The following is a 15,597-nucleotide window of genomic DNA, read 5'->3' as shown; positions in this document are numbered from 1 at the left end:
GATTAACTTTATCCCCGGCACTGTCCCTCTAGCCCGACTTCTTTCCTGCAAATTAAAGTGCAAAAAAATGTTCTCCTTTTGCTACTTTTACTTTCAAAGTAAAATTTCTGGCATCATGCCCTGAACTTTAACAGTAGCAGTTTCTGTGACTGACAATGGTTATTGCCCACCTGTACCTTGTCTTTTCTCTTCTCCTCACATTCCTTCTGCCTAACCTTTTTGATTCAGTGTGAAAAAGCACGTAAGAGTTGAGGAAAATGCAGATGTCATTGCCTGTTAGTTTCTCACCTCTCCACCCATCAAGGACATTGAGGTGTCAAGTCCATGGCTCCCTTACTCAGCCAGGCACTGAAGTATGGCCTTTCCTTGCGGGTGTTTCTGCCTGATAGTCCTCAATGGCATTGTCTTTTCAAAGTTGAACCTTGGCTTCTATCACATTTTGTGTAGCATTCCTGCCACCAGAGCAGTTTTTCTTTTTTAAATAAATTGTTGCCAGTAACTTAATGTAGCACATTGGAATCACCTGTAGGGTTTGTTGGAACACACTTTTCTGGGCCCCATGCCCAGACTTTCTGATTCAGCAGGTCAGGGGTAGAGTCTGAGAATTTGCATTTCTAACAAATTCCCAGATGCTGCTGCTGCTGCTGCTCCTGAGACCACACTTTAAAAGCTACTATTCTAATGGGTCACAAAAGTTGATTCATACTCTGTTCTTCCACTACAACTATTTTAGGTAAAAAGAAATTTAGGAATGGACAGTTACAAAGACACCTGTAGGAACACGCCTGAAGAGGTAGATAGGAACGGCTTAGTTTACGGCATTAACATACTTAGGCTTAAATGATTTGTTATAACACTTTCTTTAAAATAAGGCAACAAACCAGAAATGTTCCCCATCTCTAATGGCTCTTGAAACTTTTAAACTCTACTTAATATAAATCTTCAGCATTATGCAGTTTTAGATGTTAACAAGTCATTGTCATCTCCCTCTCCCCTTTTCTGAGACTTACCAGGCACTTTTTGCGCTGCTTTGATATTAAGGCTTCCATTGAGGGTTGATAAAGATGCTAATAGGCACGGTTTATTAGGATGGGGGACAGTTTCCACGGAGACCACAATCTGAGTAGTATGAACAGAAACTTTTTGAAAGCAGGAAACCGTTCTCCACACGTTTTCTTGAAATGGAATCTTTTGTGCTCCATCACCATGAACTTTGGGCTTAGACAACTTTCCACGGTAACATTTGGAGGCTGGAAGCTCATCCTTATTCAGCATGGTGTCTGACAGGGCTGAGGTCTCTTTGCTGTGTGCACTTTTTATCTTCTTTAAAAAATGGTTTATCTGATCCAGCTTGGCAAAACTCAGGTTTGCTTTCAAAGGCTTTGATATATCCAAGTTGATGTCTGCTATAGAATTGAAAAGGATAAGAAAATTACTGAAGCTCTCCTATTGAAAATAAGCCTTTACTTCCCTGTCAAGCTCCTATTTCAGTTTCCCAATGCCTGTACTGTGGACTCGTTAGGATGTCAGATGTTATAATTCTTTTACTTACCACCTAACCTTTCCATGTAGTTACTTGAAGGAACAGTTTCCCTGGACTACTTACATGCCTACATTCCTGTCTCAATCCATGTGACTGTCTGTTCCTGACAGAGCAAAGGCCACACACGGACATCTACCTCTGCCCTCCCACTCTGAGGTAAAATTAAGCAGCTTTTCCAGTTTGTTACTGAACTGACATTCTTTCTTTCAAGGTTAAAAGGGCTTCCTTTAGTACCCAGCACAATGTTTGACACGAATACTGGTATTAATAAACACTTGTCCAACTGATTAACTGAAGTAGCCTCCCCTACCACTCTCTGATAAAGTATATGCATTTGTTTCCCCTCTGTGACCCACTAAAACCCAGAAGAGTCCCTAGATCTTTCCGTGGACTCTGCATGGATAAAGTTTCAAATACCTCGTCCACTGTAAGACTGAGATTTCTTAAAATCCATTTTACATGTAGCGTCCCCCGGGTGTTGTCCTTATTTGCCACTTACTCACTTAGCCACCTGACATTGAAACTAACTAGGCCCTATCACTTCTGTTTTTGCCTTTGCACTTCTGTTTTTATTATCAATAAGACATAAGACTGTAAGGGTTGTCAAGGCAGAGCCACTCATGTTTATACCCAGTGCCTGGTACAGTGTGTTTCTCATATGTATGTGTTCAGTAAATGGTTGAGTTTAACTGAACCTAACAAGTATTCTTTACACTGGAGCCTGATGTAATACAAGACATAATCACCGATGAAGCTAGGAAGAGCATAGTTATCAAGCAGGTGAAGTTAATGTTCTGTCTGTTTTCAATAGGAGGACCTCTTCTCATCTTCCTCAGACGTCAGCACCTTAGAGTTTCCTCCTGGCTACCCAGGCTCGCTCAAGGTACCATCCCTTTTAAGTGTGCCTTTCCTGGTGTTTCTTTAATCAGGCTAAGCAAACTCTGAGAGTCCTGCTTCTAGCCAGTTGTCCACTGGAAAGGGTCAGACATCTGAGTCACCCTTCTGCAACACTAAAATGTTCCCTGCTCCCTACATTCATTTAAACAGGAAAACAACACCCTAATTTAAAGGAATTATGTTTTTTAACAACTTTATTGACATATTAACTCATATCATACAGTTTACCTGTTTAAAGTATACAATTCAATGGTTCTTAGTATACTCACAAGATTGTGTAACCATCACCACTATCTAATTCCGGAACATTATTACCACCACCAAGGAAAAAAAAAATTCCCATGCCACTTAGTGGTCCCTACCCATTCCCCACTTCCAGCACTCAGGCAACCAGTAAGCTAATTTCTGCCTCTATAGATTTGCCTATTCTGGGCATTTCATATAAATGGAATCACACAAAATCTGGCTTTTTGTGTCTGGTTTCTTTCAGTTAACATAGTAAAAGTTGTTAAGGTTCATTTGTGTTGAATCATGTATCACCACTATGTCATTCCTTTTTATGGCTGAGTAATACTCCATCATATGGATATACTACATTTTGTTTATCCATCATCAGTTTATGGACATTTGGGTTGTTTCCACTTTTTGGCTATTATGGATAATACTGCTATGAACATTCATGTGCAAGTTTTTTTGTGAACATGTTTTCAATTCTTTTAGGTATCTACCTAGAAGTGGAATTGCTGGGTCATATTTGATTACAGCAATCCTAGTGGGTATGAAGTGGTAACCCATTGTGATTTTGATGTGTATTTCCCTAACGATTAATGATGTTGAGCATTTCTTCATTTCTTCAGTTGTAGTGGGTATGAAGTAGTATACCATTGTGATTTTGATCTGTATTTCCCTAATGATCAATGACATTGAGCATTAATGCTATTGGCTATGTGTATCTATTCTTGGGAGAAATGTCTAGTCACACCCTTTGCTCATTTTTAAATTGGGTTGTCTTTTTATTAAATAGTATGAGTCTTTTATATTGATATATTCTGTATACAAGTCCCTATGAGATACAGGATTTGCAAATATTTTCTCCCGTTCTGTGGACTGTCTTTTCAGTTTTTTGGATGGTATGATTTGCAGCACGAAAGTTTTTAAGTTTTGTGAAGTCCAACAGATCTATTATTATGCTTGTGCTTTTGGTGTCATATCCAAAAACCATTGCTTAGGGGACTTCCCTGGTGGCTCAGTGGTTAGGAATCTGCCTGCCAATCCAGGGTACATGGGTTCGAGCCCTGGTCCAGGAAGATCCCACATGCCGCGAAGCAACTAAGCCCATGTGCCACAACTACTCAGCCTGTGCTCTAGAGCCCGTGAGCCACAACTACTGAAGCCCGTGCGCCTAGAGCCCATGCTCCACAAGAGAAGCCACCACCACAAGAAGCCCATGCACCGCAACAAAGAGTAGCCCCCGCTTGCCGCAACTAGAGAGAGCCCGTGTACAGCAATGAAGACCCAACGCACACAAAAATAAACAAATAAAATAAATTTATAAAACAAAACAAAAACATTGCTTAACCCAAGGTCACAAAGATTTACAGTTATGCTTTCTTTTACAAATTTTATAGTTTTACCTCTTACATTTAGGTCTATGATTGCTCTTGAATTAACTTTTGTGCTTCGTGTGGTAGAGGTCCAACTTAATTTTTTTTTGCATGCAGAAATTCAGTTATACCAGCACCATTTTTGAAAGGAATTATTTTTGACTTGTAGAATTTGGGGTACTCAAAGAGGCTGGTGGGCAAATATTTTAGGGAAATTGGATGATTCAAATGATTCATACACTGTCCGGCTCTGCCTGCAAATTCTTTTATGAGGGCTTCGAAATTCTGTGGCCTCACAGAAAATAATACCACCTTTTACCACAGTGAAAAAAACAAACAATCTTAACAGATGATAGCAACAACGGGAAAACAAAACAAAGCTAAAGCAGAAAGAAGACTCAGATATTGGGGCCAGAAGCTATCGCTTTTGCCTGGATTCATAACATGAGATTTAAACTAAGCGTCAGAAGTAGCCAAAGAAACAGTTTACTGACCTACTCAGGAAGTTGCCCAAATATCCACCTATACTAACTGCTGAGCCTAAGGGATCCCTTTTCCCTGACTGTAAACTGGCAAAACTTCTATGGAATGGTATATATGAGAGTTGTTGACTACTATCTCAATATGGATCCTTGTATCTCAGGTATGGTAGTCCAAGTGACACAGGAAAAAAACAAAAAAACTATACCTGTGCTTATCTGTCTAACTTGTCCTTTGAGATTCAGTCCTTGAGTCTCAAAGACTCCAGGAAGTCTTTCTTGACCCCTGAGGCCAAGTGAGTTGCCGTTCATCCACTGCTTTCAGAATGTCCTGTGTATTGTATCATCATTAGGTACCTATTCATATTATTTTTATAGTTACTGCTTAGGTATCTGTCATAGTCCAGCTAACCGCGAACTCCTGAACAATAAGGACTGTTCTACATCTTAATATTCTGAGTGCCAAAACTACTGTTTGGTCCACAGGAAGTACAAAACAAACATTTTATGATGTAGTGAAGGAAAAAAAAATGAATGAATTTTTCCTTCCTACTGAACTCCCACAGGCTCATCAAATCACTTCATCCAGAACAATCCATTATCTCCTCTCACACATGCTATATTCCATGTCTCAGTTAATGACTCTAATCTACCAACTGGCTCAAATAAAAAATCTGACTTTTTGACTCATTTCATTCCCTCTTTTCCTGGTCCAAACCCACTCAGTGATTAAGTCCTGTCAATTTTACTTCCAAAATATTGCTTGAATCCAATCTCCTTCTCTCGAGCATTCCAGCCACTCCCTATGTTTTCCCTCCATGTGTTTGATATTGCTCAGCTAATATAAAGCCTCCTAAAAGGTTTCTCTGTCTAGACCGATTCCTGTTAATCCAGTCTCCAGAGTAATTTACAAATGATTTGTTTCTAATGTGATTCTGATTGGTTCACTATTGCTTAAAACTCTTTAATGGCTCTTCTTTACCTATGGGATAAAAGATGAAGCTCCTTAGAATGGAAAAAAAGGTCTTGCCTTTCCTTATCTGCAGCCGTTGCCCACCTCAAATATTAAAGCTCCGGAAATATCAAAGAGTTTATAGAGCCCACTCCCCCCAGCCCATGCTATGTCATACCACAAGAACTTTGATCATGTTGCTCCTTTGTCTAATATACCCTTTCTTTGCCTAATGCATAATCTTCAGGATAGTGCTCAGCATGTTCTCCAAGTAGTTCCACAAAGCTGGCCCTGCATAAGTATCTTTTTATGAGATTATGTCTCTCACCAATAGAGAAGATCCTTGAGTGTACATTTCTCACCTTTAATACTTAGCATTGGGCCTCAAACTCAGCATGAAGTACGTGTTTGGTCAGTTCATGTTGCAGCACCCTGAAACTTTCTAATCTGGTTCTGTGGTAGGCAGAATTCTGAAGATGACCCCCTTCTCCCAAGATTCCTCTCCCCTAGTTATTGAATCAAACACTAATCTAGGTACTGGTATGCTGAAAGAGATTTTATAGGTGTGATAAAAATCCCAGGTAAATTGAATTTAACACAGAGATTATCTGGTGGGCCTGATCTATTATACAGGGCCTTTACAAAGTACATGAAGGAGGCAGAAGGGGAAGTCGGAGAGATTTGAAACATGAGAAGGGGTCTATGATATGTCATTGCTGCTTTGAGGATGGCAGGGGTCATGTAAGAAGGAATGGGCACCCTAAAGCTGAGGGAAGGAAGCACTGGCTAGCTGCTAAAAAGGAATTAGGCACGTGAGTCCTATGACCACAGGGACTGGATTATGCAAACAAATGGAATGAGTTTGTAAGTCAATTCTTCCCTGGAGCCTCTAGATTAGAGCTCAGCACAACTGACACCTTGATTTTGGCCTTGTAAGATTCTGAGCAGAGAATACAGCTAAACCCAACTGGACTTCTGACCTGCAGGATTGAGATAATAAATTTGTATTGCTATAAGCCACTACATTTGTGGTAATTTGTTATGCATCAATAAAAAACTAACACAAACTCCATAAGCATATTTACCCACATAATATTTCCTGTTTCTAATGTGATCATAAATGAAGTTTCAAGGCCTAGGAATGTTTGCCTTAGCTTCTTTCACCTTGTCCCCCCAGAGCAAAAATATCTAATATACTTTGCTCTTCTCTTTTTAGTTGCCAATTCTCTCTCTTTAAAAATTACTTCAGTGTTCCAGGAGAGATGGAGTCCTGTCTCTCCCACTTTATACAGCTATAATATCTGGAGAGATTACAGCTAAAAAAACCTATACAGAGGGTTTCCCTGGTGGTGCAGTGGTTAAGAAGCCGTGTGCCAATACAGGGGACATAGGTTCAAGCCCTGGTCTGGGAAGATATCACATGCCACAGAGCAACTAAGCCCATGCACCACAACTACTGAGCCTGCACTGTAGAGCCTGTGCTCCGCAACAAGAGAAGCCACCGCAGTGAGAAGCCTGTGCACTGCAAAAAAGAGCAGCCCCTGCTCGCCACAACTAGAGAAAGCCCACATGCAGCAACAAAGACCCAATGCAGCCAAAAATAATAAATAAATAAATTTAAAAAATAAGCACAAAGCTTAATGAAAAAAAAAAAAAAAACCCAAAAGCAAACAACAACAAAAAAACGTACACAGAGCAGCTATTTGAGGATTTTGAAAAGTAAATGGTAACAGGTAGACTGGGGAAGATGACTAGATTTCAAAATATCACCAAAAGGTAGTGAGTTTCTCATTTTTCTTCTGATATTCCATAGCCTGGGGCAGCCCAAAACCTGGAGGGGGGCGTCAGGAGTGGATAGAGGGAGCAGTAGGGGAAACCCTCTATTTCTGGCTTCAGTAATGGGAAGGGAATTCCTAATGCCCACAGGGACTAAGAAAAATGCCTCATTTTTTCCTTCTTTTTCTTGTACCACAGAAAATAGGAGACAATACTCCTCAATTCATTTTATAAAACCATCATTACTGATACCAAAACTAGACAAAGGCAGTAAAAGAAAACTACAGACCAATATCCCTAAAAAACAAAAGACATAAAAATCCTCCAAATAAACTAAAAAAAAAAAAAAAAAAAATCAAGTAACATAAGAAACTAATAAGATACCACAACCAAGAGGGGTTTATCCTGGGACTACAAGGTTGGTTCAATATTAGAAAATCAATCAAAGTAATGGTATTACCAGTTTACAAAACAAAAAAACATGATCATATCAATTGATGCAGAAAAAGCTTCTGAAAAACCAATATCCATTTATGATAAGAACTCTTAGCAAACTGTCAATAGATGGAAGCTTCCTTAACCTGATGAAGTTCACAGATGAAAAACCTACAGTTAATGTCATACTTAATCGTGAAGTATTGAATGCTTTTCCCCTAAGATCAGAAACAAGGCAATGATATTCATTCTCATTACTCATACTCTATATTTAATACTAGAGCTCCCAACCAGCGCAATAAGGCAAGAAAAAGAAATAAAAGGCATGAAGATTGGAAAGAAAGACATAAAATGATGTCTATTCACAGATGACATGAATGTCCATGTAGAAAACTCCATGAAATCTTCAGAAAAGCTCCTAGAATTACTAAGTGAACTTGACAAGATTTTAGAATACAAGACAACTACACAAAAATCAGTTGAGTTTCTACAAACCAGCAATGTGTAGTTGGAGTAAAATTTAAACAAAAAATAACATGTATAAAAACTCCAAATAAAATAAATACTTAGGTATAAATCTGATAAAACTCGTACAGAATCTGTATGTTGAAAAATCATTAAAGACCTAAGTAAATGGAGTGATATATTGTATACATAATATATTCATAGATTGGAAGACTCAAAATGGTAAAGATATAAAATCTCTCCCAATTGATCTATAGATTTAACACAATTCCAATAAAAATTCCAGCAGTATTATTGTAGATATAGAAAAGCTGATTCTAAAATGTATACAGGAAAGCAAAGGAACTAGAATAGCTAAAACACTTTTGAAATAGAAGAATGACATTGGAGGACTTACACTACCTAATTTTAAGACTTGCTATGAAGCTACTATGATCAATACAGTATAATTCTGAAGAAGTTATATACATGTATATCAGTGGAACAGAACAGAGAATCCAGATTATAGAGACCAACCAAATATTGTGAAATGATTTTTTTAAAAAAACTGCAAAGGCACTTCAATGAAGAGAGTTTTATCAGCAAACGTTGTCATACATCCTCATAACCCCGCCCCCACAAAAAGAAAGAAAAACGTTGAACTCAACTTTATACTTTATCCATAATTAACTAAAAATGAATCATAGATCTGAATATAAAATATAAAACATTTTAAGATGAAAACATAGGAGAAAATCTATGAGTACTGAAGTTAGGCAGAATTCTTATATACAGTACCAAAAAAAAAGCATGATTCATTTGAAAAAACATCACACTAAAAACTTTTGCTCTGTAAAAAGTAGTGTTAAGAGAATGAAAAGACAAGCTATGCACTGGGAGAGAATATTTGCAAGTCACATATCTGACAAAAGACTTGTATCTGGAATATACAAAACACTTTCAAATTCAACAATAAGAAACAAACAGGCTAATTTTAAAATAAGCAAAAGACCTGAATAGACACTTTATCAAAAGGATATATGAATGGCAGATAAGCACATATAAAGACATATGACATCACTAGTAATTAGAAAAGTGCAAATAAAAATGACAGTGAACCACCTATTAGAATGGCTAAAATAAAAAATACTGATAACACAAAGTGCCAGAGAGGATATAGAACTAGTGGGACTCTCAAACGTTGCTGTGGGAATGTCAAATGATACAGGCTATTTGGAAACATTTTAGTAATTTCTTATGATTTATACGACCCACCAATCCCACACCTAGGTATTTATCATAGAGGAATGAAACTTACAATCACACAACAACTTATACACAAATGTTTAAAGTGGCTCTATTCATAATCATCAAAATTGGAAACAACTATATGTCCTTCAATGGATGAATTCTTAAACTATGGTACATCTACAAAATGGAATACTACTCAGCAATAAAAAGGAATGTATTGATACTACCGATAGATACAACAACTTGACTGAATCTCAAGGGCAGTATGTGAGTGAAAGAAGCCAGTCTTAAAAGGTTACCTGCTGTATGATTACATTTGTATGACATTCTCAAAAAGGTAAAACAAATAAACAAAAACCCTGAAGTGATGGAGAGCAGTAATTATCATAGATTAGGATTTAGGGGGAGGTGTGATTACAAAGGAATACCATGAGAGTATTTTAAGATGGTAGAACTGTTCTGTATCTTGACTGTGGTAGTGGCTACACGAATCTATTCATCTATTAGAATTCATAGGACTGTGTACCAATGGGGGACAATTTTACTGCACATTAATTTAAAAAATAAAAAAGAAACAAAATTATTTCAATGACTTTGTCATATGCCTGACGGGTCAGTTTTTTTCCACTCGATTTATTTACTCCCACATGTGTTTCTCAAAAGGCTAAAGGGTTGGAATGTGTCCTTATGTGTAGGGGAAGCCCACTTTAGGCCTAAGTGTTAACCAACTCTGTACTGGGTAAGTTTTTCAGGTTTCCTTTCCATTCTCCATGGCCCCTCCAACAAGGAAGTAGAACACTTATGCTAATACCTTTAACTGTGAGATCAGGATGGCCTTTCTGCAAAAGGTGAAAAAGATGGAATGCTACTCCTAAAGGTTATGGAAGCCATAGGACAATTCCTGATCTTACTAATACAAAACAGTGTGACAGATGAAAATTGGAGGCTTTAATTTAACAGCTGGCTAGAGTCAGTTAAACCAGTAAAACTCAAAAGCACAGGTCAGTTTGGCACCATCCAAAGTAGTTTAATGATGTACCTTGCATCTGTGGAATACCTGAATAAACAGGAATCATCCCAAATTGAAGAGGTGGACTTCGGGAGCAACGATATATATATATATTTTTCCCTATTTCTCTTTTTGTGAGTGTGTATGTATATGCTTTTGTGTGTGGTTTTGTCTGAATAGCTTTGCTTTTACCATTTGTCCTAGGGTTCTGTCTGTCCGCCTTTTTTTTTTGTTTTTTTTTAGTATAGTTTTTAAAGCTTGTTATCACTGGTGGATTTGTTTTTTGGTTTGGTTTCTCTCTTCTTTCTTTTTTTTTATTACTTTAAAAAATAATTTTTTAAATAATTATTTATTTTAATAACTTTATTTTATCTTCTCTCTTTTTTTTCTCCCTTTTATTCTGAGTTGTGTGGATGACAGGCTCTTGGTGCTCCAGCTTGGTGTCAGGGCTGTGCTTCTGAGGTGGGAGAGCCAAGTTCAGGACACTGGTCCACAAGAGACCTCCCAGCTCCACGTAATATCAAATGCCAAAAATCTCCCAGAGATCTACATCTCAATGCCAAGAGCCAGCTCCACTCAATGACCAGAAAGCTCCAGTGCTGGACACCCTATGCCAAACAACTAGCAAGACAGGAACACAACACTATCCATTAGCAGAGAGGCGGCCTAAAATCATAAAAAGGCCACAGAAACCACAAAACACACCACCAGACGTGGACCTGCCCACCAGAAAGACAAGATCTAGCCTCAACCACAAGAACACAGGCACTAGTCCCTTCCACCAGGAAGCCTACATAACCCACTGAATCAACCTTAGCCACTGGGGGCAGACACCAAAAACAACAGGAACTATGAAACTGCAGGCTGTGAAAAGGAGATCCCAAACACAGTAAGGTAAGCAAAAGGAAAAGACAGAAAAACAAAGCAGATGAAGGAGTAAGGTAAAAACCCACCAGATCTAACAAATGAAAAGGAAATAGGCAGTCTACATGAAGAAGAATTCAGAATAATGAGAGTAAAGATGATCCAAAATCTTGAAAGTAGAATAGATAAGATACAAGAAACGTTTAACAAGGAACTAGAAGAACTAAAGAGCAAACAAACAGTGATGAACAACACAATAAATGAAAATAAAACTTCTGTAGAAGGAATCAATAGCAGAATAACTGAGGCAGAAGAAAAGATAAGTGACCTGGAAGATAAAATAGTGGAAATAACTACTGTAGAGCAGAATAAAGAAAAAAAAATGAAAAGAATTCATGACAGTCTCAGAGACCTCTGGGACAACATTAAACGCACCAACATTTGAATTATAGGGGTCCCAGAAGAAGAAGAGAAAAAGAGAGGGACTGAGAAAATATTTAAGGAGATTATAGTTGAAAACTTCCCTTATATGGGAAAGGAAATAGTCAATCAAGTCCAGGAAGCACAGAGAGTCCCATACAGGATAAACCCAAAGAGAAACATGCCAAGACACATAATAATCAAACTGTCAAAAATTAAATACAAAGAAAACATATTAAAAGCAGCAAGGGAAAAACAACAAATAACACACAAAGGAATCCCCATAAGGTTTACAGCTGATCTTTCAGCAGAAACTCTGCAAGCCAGAAGGGAATGGCAGGACATATTTAAAGTGATTAAGAGGAAAAACCTACAACCAAGATTACTCTACCCAGCAAGGATCTCATTCAGATTCGACAGAGAAATTAAAACGTTTACAGACAAGAAAAAGCTAAAGAGAATTCAGCACCACCAAACCAGCTTTACAACAAAATTCCAAAGGAACTTCTCTAGGCAGGAAACACAAGAGAAGGAAAAGACCTGTGATAACAAACCCAAAACAATTAAGAAAATGATAATAGGAAAATACATATCAATAATTACCTTAAATCTAAATGGATTAAATGTTCCAACCAAAAGAGGTAGACTGGCTGAATGGATACAAAAACAAGACCCATATATATGCTGTCTACAAGAGACCCACTTCAGACCTAGGGACACATACATACTGAAAGTGAGGGGAAGGAAAAAGATATTCCATGCAAATGTAAATCAAAAGAAAGCTGGAGTAGCAATTCTGATATCAGACTAAATAGACTTTAAAATAAAGACTATTACAAGAGACAAAGAAGGACACTATATAATGATCAAGGGATCAATCGAAGAAGAAGATTTAACAATTGTAAACATTTAGTCACCCAACATAGGAGCACCTCAACACATAAGGCAAATAGTAGCAGCCACAAAAGGGGAAATTGACAGTAACACAATCATAGTAGGGGACTGTAACACCCCACTTTCAACAATGGACAGAGCATCCAAAATGAAAATAAATAAGGAAACCCAAGCTTTAAATGATACATTAAAGAAGATGGACTTAAATGATTTTATGGGACAATCCGTCCAAAAACAACAGAACACACTTTCCTCTAAAGTACTCATGGAACATTCTCCAGGATAGATCATATCTTGGGTCACAAATCAAGCCTTGGTAAATTTAAGAAAATTGAAATCATATCAAGTATCTTTTCCAACCACAATGCTATGAGACTAGATATCAATTACGGGAAAAAATTTGTAAAAAATACAAAACATGGAGGCTAAACAATACACTACTTAATAACCAACAGATCACTGAAGAAATCAAAGAGGAAATAAAAAAATACCTAGAAACAAATGACAATGAAAACATGATGACCCAAACCTATGGGATACAGCAAAAGCCGTTCTAAGAGGGAAGTTTATAGCAATACAGTCCTACCTTAAGAAACAAAAAACATCTCAAATAAACCGCCTAACCCTACGCCAAAAGCAATTAGAGGAAGAAGAACAAAAAACCCCGAATGTTAGCAGAAGGAAAGAAATCATAAAGATCAGATCAGAAGAAAATGAAAAAAAAAATGAAGGAAACTATAGCAAAGATCAATAAAACTAAAAGCTGGTTCTCTGAGAAGATAAACAAAATTGATAACCATTAGCCAGACTCATCAAGAAAAAAAAAAAAGGGAAGAGACTCAAATCAATAGAATTAGAAATGAAAAAGAAGTAACAACTGACATTGCAGAAATACAAAAGATCATGAGAGATTACTACAAGCAACTCTATGCAAATAAAATGGACAACCTGGAAGAAATGGACAAATTCTTAGAAAAGCACAACCTTCTGAGACTGAACCAGGAAGAAATAGAAAATATGAACAGACCAATCACAAGCACTGAAATTGAAACTGTGATTAAAAATCTTCCAACAGGGCTTCCCTGGTGGTGCAGTGGTTGAGAGTCTGCCTGCCGATGTAGGGGACGTGGGTTTGTGCCCCGGTCTGGGAGGATCCCACATGCTGCAGAGCGACTGGGTCTGTGAGCCACAGCCATTGGGCCTGCACGTCCGGAGTCTGTGCTCCGCAACAGGAGAGGCCACAACAGTGAGAGGCCCATGTACCGCAAAAAAAAAAAAAAAAAAAAAAAAAAAAAAAAAAAAAAAAAGAAAAGAAAATCTTCCAACAAACAAAAGCCCAGGACCAGATGGCTTCACAGGTGAATTGTATCAAACATTTAAGGAAGAGCGAACACCTATCCTTCTCAAACTCTTCCAAGATATAGCAGAGGGAGGAACACTCCCAAACTCAGTCTACGAGGCCACCATCACCCTGATACCAAAATCAGGCAAAGATGTCACAAAGAAAGAAAACTACAGGCCAATATCACTGATGAACATAGATGCAAAAATCGTCAACAAAACAGTAGCAAACAGAATCCAACAGCACATTAAAAGGATCATACACCATGATCAAGTGGGGTTTATTCCAGGAATGCAAGGATTCATCAATATATGCAAATCAATCAATGTGATACACCATATTAACAAATAGAAGGAGAAAAACCATATGATCATCTCAATAGATGCAGAGAAAGCTTTCGACAAAATTCAACACCCATTTATGTTAAAAACCCTCCAGAAAGTAGGCATAGGGGGAACTTACCTCAACATAATAAAGGCGGTATATAACAAACTCACAGCCAACATCATTCTCAGTGGTGAAAAACTGAAAGCATTTCAACTGAGATCAGGAACAAGACAAGTTTGCCCACTCTCACCACTAGTATTCAACATAGTTTCGGAAGCTTTAGCCACAGCATTCAGAGAAGAAAAAGAAAGAAAAGGAATCCACATCGGAAAAGAAGAAGTAAAGCTGTCACTGTTTGCAGATGACATGATACTATACATAGAGAATCCTAAAGATGCTACCAGAAAACTACTAGAGCTAATCAATGAATCTGGTAAAGTAGCAGGATGTAAAATCAATGCATAGAAATCTCTTGCATTCCTATACACTAATGATGAAAAATCTGAAAGTGAAATTAAGAAAACACTCTCATTTACCATTGCAACAAAAAGAATAAAATATGTAGGAATAAACCTACCTAAGGAGACAAAAGACCTGTATGCAGAAAATATAAGACACTGATGAAAGGAATTAAAGATGATACAAATAGATGGAGAGATATACCATGTTGTTGGACTGGAAGAATCAACACTGTGAAAATGACTATACTACCCAAAGCAATCTACAGATTCAGTGGAATCCCTACCAAACTATCACTGGCATTTTTCACAGAACTAGAACAAAAAATTTCACAATTTGTATGGAAACACAAAAGACCCCAAGGAGCCAAAGCAACCTTGAGAAAGAAAAACGGAGCTGGAGGAAACAGACTCCCTGACTGCAGACTATACTACAAAGCTACAATAATCAAGACAGTATGACTGGCACAAAAACAGAAATATAGATCAATGCAACAGGATAGAAAGTCGAGAGATAAACCCACGCACATATGGTCACCTTATCTTTGATAAAGGAGGAAAGAATATACAGTGGAGAAAAGATAGTCTCTTCAATAAGTGGTGCTGGGAAAACAGGACAGCTTCATGTAAAAGAATGAAATTAGAACACTCCCTAACACCATACACAAAAATAAAGTAAAAATGGATTAAAGACCTAAACATAAGGCCAGACATTATAAAAACCTTAGAGGACAACATAGGCAGAACACTCTATGACATAAATCACAGTAGGATCCTTTTGACCCACCTCCTAAAGAAATGGAAATAAAAACAAAAATAAACAAATGGGACCCAATGAAACTTAAAAGCTTTTGTATAGCAAAGGAAACTATAAACAGGACAAAACGACAACCCTCAGAATG

The 15,597-nt window shown here is 37.6% G+C and overlaps 1 protein-coding gene across 8 annotated transcripts in view; it reads right to left on the bottom strand.

Moving 5' to 3' along the window:
* Positions 1-15,597, bottom strand: part of VPS13B (vacuolar protein sorting 13 homolog B) — a 774,679-nt gene that overhangs the window by 176,214 nt on the left and 582,868 nt on the right. For all 8 annotated transcript variants that reach the window (XM_067017180.1, XM_067017176.1, XM_067017182.1 and 5 more), the window contains exon 36: positions 1,011-1,406. In XM_067017180.1, the coding sequence (XP_066873281.1) occupies positions 1,011-1,406 (396 nt within the window). The remainder of the gene's footprint in view (positions 1-1,010; positions 1,407-15,597) is intronic.

This window comes from Kogia breviceps, chromosome 17, assembly GCF_026419965.1.
Source record: "Kogia breviceps isolate mKogBre1 chromosome 17, mKogBre1 haplotype 1, whole genome shotgun sequence".
NCBI classification, from domain to species: Eukaryota; Metazoa; Chordata; class Mammalia; order Artiodactyla; family Physeteridae; genus Kogia; species Kogia breviceps.
This window is presented reverse-complemented; position numbering and strand designations above follow the sequence as displayed.